The sequence below is a fragment of the Cibotium barometz genome, chromosome 28 (assembly GCF_041138505.1).
Source record: "Cibotium barometz isolate CiBa-2024 chromosome 28, ASM4113850v1, whole genome shotgun sequence".
NCBI lineage: Eukaryota > Viridiplantae > Streptophyta > Polypodiopsida > Cyatheales > Cibotiaceae > Cibotium > Cibotium barometz.
The window spans coordinates 1,153,872-1,157,500 of NC_141073.1; the positions used below are offsets into that span (position 1 = coordinate 1,153,872).

At 35.0% G+C, this 3,629-nt stretch overlaps 1 protein-coding gene across 1 annotated transcript in view; it reads right to left on the reverse strand.

Moving 5' to 3' along the window:
• Positions 1-995: 995 nt before the first annotated feature.
• LOC147622384 (uncharacterized) overlaps positions 996-3,629 on the reverse strand; it is a 25,935-nt gene continuing 23,301 nt past the window's right edge. The window contains exon 3 of the mRNA XM_086821902.1: positions 996-1,056. Coding sequence (XP_086678028.1) covers positions 996-1,056 — 61 coding nt within the window. The remainder of the gene's footprint in view (positions 1,057-3,629) is intronic.

A 3,629-nucleotide genomic window follows, 5' to 3' on the forward strand; every position in this document is an offset into this window, starting at 1 on the left:
ACTAAATATTAGATACTACAATCCCAATTCACCTTTGTAAAATTATATTCGCCTCTTAGAATAATCAGCTTGGGCTCATATGATCAAATAAAAATCTTCACTATCCTACTATTCTCTCTCTAGATTTACACAAATGTCTCTTTAAATTCTTATTTCCTTGCAGTCTATACCTCTCAACACAACACATATTTCCTTGTTTATGTAAACATGAATTCCTATCCTTCCAATATATACTTCTCAACTCAACACATATTTCCTTCCTTGTTTATGTAAACATAAATACAACTTAAATTTCAATAGATATATGAGCTATGAGCTTTCATTGTTAACATTAAATATGCACATGCACATGGGGGATGAGCCTAGGTACATGGGGATTTAGGCGTATTTAGTCATGTGTATTGGGGCACATGGGGCCTTGGGACTATAGAAGGAACATGCCATAGGTACTTGGCACCTTTTGTTTATCATTTGACATATGCATAATAGTAACCTTCCTTGGAGCTTATGGCCCAAGATTTCATGGCCGAGATATGGTAGACTTTCCATTTCTAGGTGCTATTCCCTATGATAAGTGGACACGTGTGTACTCCATGCTAATGTGCGCACTTTCTAATCTCTCATTAGATCCCTTTCTTGCATTGATATTATAGCTTTGTTTAGGGGATTAATCATTTTTACATTAAGTTTTACACAGTTTTTTTAATTTCTTTTGATCTCTGTTGAGAGTGGATTAGCAATGGGATTAATGTTATCATTTTCGAGTACATTCTAATTATAGTTTTTAAAAATCCTAATCTACACTATTTCCTGATTAGGTTTTAAACATAATCTTTGGTTAATCCTTAATCTTGACACTTTTTAAACCCTTGTAAAATTTTGAAGGAATTTATGTTTTAGTGAGAGATCTATCAACATTTCCTATTCTATTGCATATCTTGGCAACAAAGAAGGATCAAAAACATAGTTGATATACAAGTCTTTATTGGAAGACTTTAGAGCACTGTAAAATCTCGCTTAACGTATAGAGTGAAGTTCTTGCGTAAAATCGGCCTCCTACAACAAATTATTAGAGTACAAGAATTGAAATAAGTGTTCAATCTTTCATCCTTTTGTAGTTATTGCTAATTTTCTTGCAAAGAAAAATTGCACAAAGGGCAAAACACTTGGATAACAAGTAGATTATGTAGAGATTAAGTAACTTTAAGACTTAATCAAGATGATTAGTGATAGATATACAAGAGCTTAATGATTACATATTATCTAGGCAGTTCTTGATCAAGAAAGTAGTTAACAACAATGGAAATTGTTAATCAATGTGATTAGTACTAACCTTGGTAATATCTTCACTTATGATTTTCATAAATAAAGACTACAATGGTGGATTAACATAGTTGGGCATCTTTAGGACATAGCCTCATCAAATGACAGGATTTACAATATAGTGTGGGCGCCCATTACAGAAGTGTGCAGACAAATTTCCTATCACATTACTATCCCAAATCTTCGAGTAGCTTTTTCAGCCTTACCACCTTACATGCAACTAGCTGCTCCTCTACACTCTACCTCTATGCTAGATAAAGTACTTTTGGGTTGCTTTTTGCTACTCCAACTCACCACCACTGCACTTCCCAATGTGAAAGCATAGCCACTAGTAGATCTTCTATCAAGAGAACTACCGCCCAATCTGTGTCTGTATATCCATGAACATCCGTAACTTTTCCATACTTGTAAAAGAGTTCATAATGCGATGTAGCTTTCACATATCTCAAGATTCTTCTCACTATGCATCCAAATGTGGTTTCCTTGGGCTTTGCATAAATAGACTCACAAGCCCAACCACAAAATCCAGTCTAGTGATAGTCATGTATATCAAACTACCAACCATCTTTCTATACATTGTCACATCCTCAATCTCTTCACTACAATCAGCCCTTACATTGTCACATCCTCAATCTCTTCACTACAATCAGCCCTTACCTTTACATTTTACTCCAATGGTGTGCTTAATGGCTTATAACTTGTCATGCCATATTTTTCTAATGCCAGCACCACTTCACCTAACACTTGATTCTTTCTCTCAGTAATCCCATTTTGTTGATGAGTATACCTATATGTGCATCAAATGTATGTGAGATGTACTCACCACCACTATCTGTCCTCAAACATTTAATCCAATGACCATATTTCTTTTCCACAAGTGCTTTGAATTCTTTGAACTTGGTTAATGCTTCGCTCTTCTCTTTCATAAAATAAATCCATGTCATCCTACTAAAATCATTAATAAATTTGATTTTTAAACTTTCTCCCATTTATTGATTAGGTTTGAGTGGAACCCCAAATATCACTATGCACAACCTCAAGTGGTCTTCTACTCATTTGGCCCGGGAAATGGCAACCTTGCTTATTTCCCAAATTGACATGAATCATAAACATGTATACTCCCATCATATTTAATCTTGGTGGACCACCAACAATGCCCTTTGTTTGCATAGATTTTAGCTTTTGTATATTTACATGAACAATCCTTTTGTGCCAAATGTCTAGCACTATCCCATGACTATGAGAAAACATGGTTGACTTCAATTTTGGAATGCTTGCATCTAGCTTAAACAATCTCCCTTATTTTTTACCTTTGGCAATCAATTTGTATCCATGCTTAAATTGCTTAACAAAACAACCATGCTCATTAAATCTCACATGTAACCACATAGCTTTCGGGGTTGGCAATGGTGTATGGAATGTGTATAAGCCCTATTGAGTGTGGTACTCTTCAGTATCACCCAAGAGTTTGGAGGCCATGGCCTCAAAGCTTTTGTCTTCATCCTCTAATCCATGTTCCAAGTTTTCTTGGGTCATGGGATGGAGTAGTTCTTTCCATGATCTTCTCTTAAGCAAGGTAATACATCCCAATGTGTGACATAGAAATGTGTGTTTACATCAGCAAAACTAAGTGATGAATGCATAATAAGGTTAAACAAGAAGACAAGCTAGTTGAAGGAGCACTACAAAATTATGTGCATGATAAGGTTAAGCATGATGAATGCATAATAAGGGTTAAACAAGAAGACAAGCTAGTTGAAGGAGCATTACAAAATTAAGTGATGAATGCGTAATAAGGTTAAGCATAAAGATAAGCTAGTTGAAGGAGTGACATAGAAATGCATGTTTATGTAAGAAAAATCAAGTGATGAATGAATAATAAGGTAAAGCATGAAGACAAGCTAGTTGAAGGAGCACTGCATTTGGCCCCTTGAAAAAAATGTTCATAAACTATTCTTGTCACAATTATGCAAGCCTTTATTTTCCTAGTCAAGCATAATCTGATTTTGTATTTCTAACCAATATGGGATTTCCCACTTGCTTAGAAACACTCTCCAATATGTCAGTCTCCAATGATGTTCTTAACAACCTTGGAAAGTGTTGGTTGGCAATTTGTAATCCAAAGTTCAAACATCTCAACATGTTTGGCAATGGCATATCACAAGTAAAAATGTAAGAATGAGGCTACCAATACCAAGTTTAGACAACCATGGTTGCATAAAGATTATGCCCTTTCCATCTTGATTAATATTACCATTATCAGTCAAAAGATTATGCCCTCTCCATCGTGATTAATATTACCATTA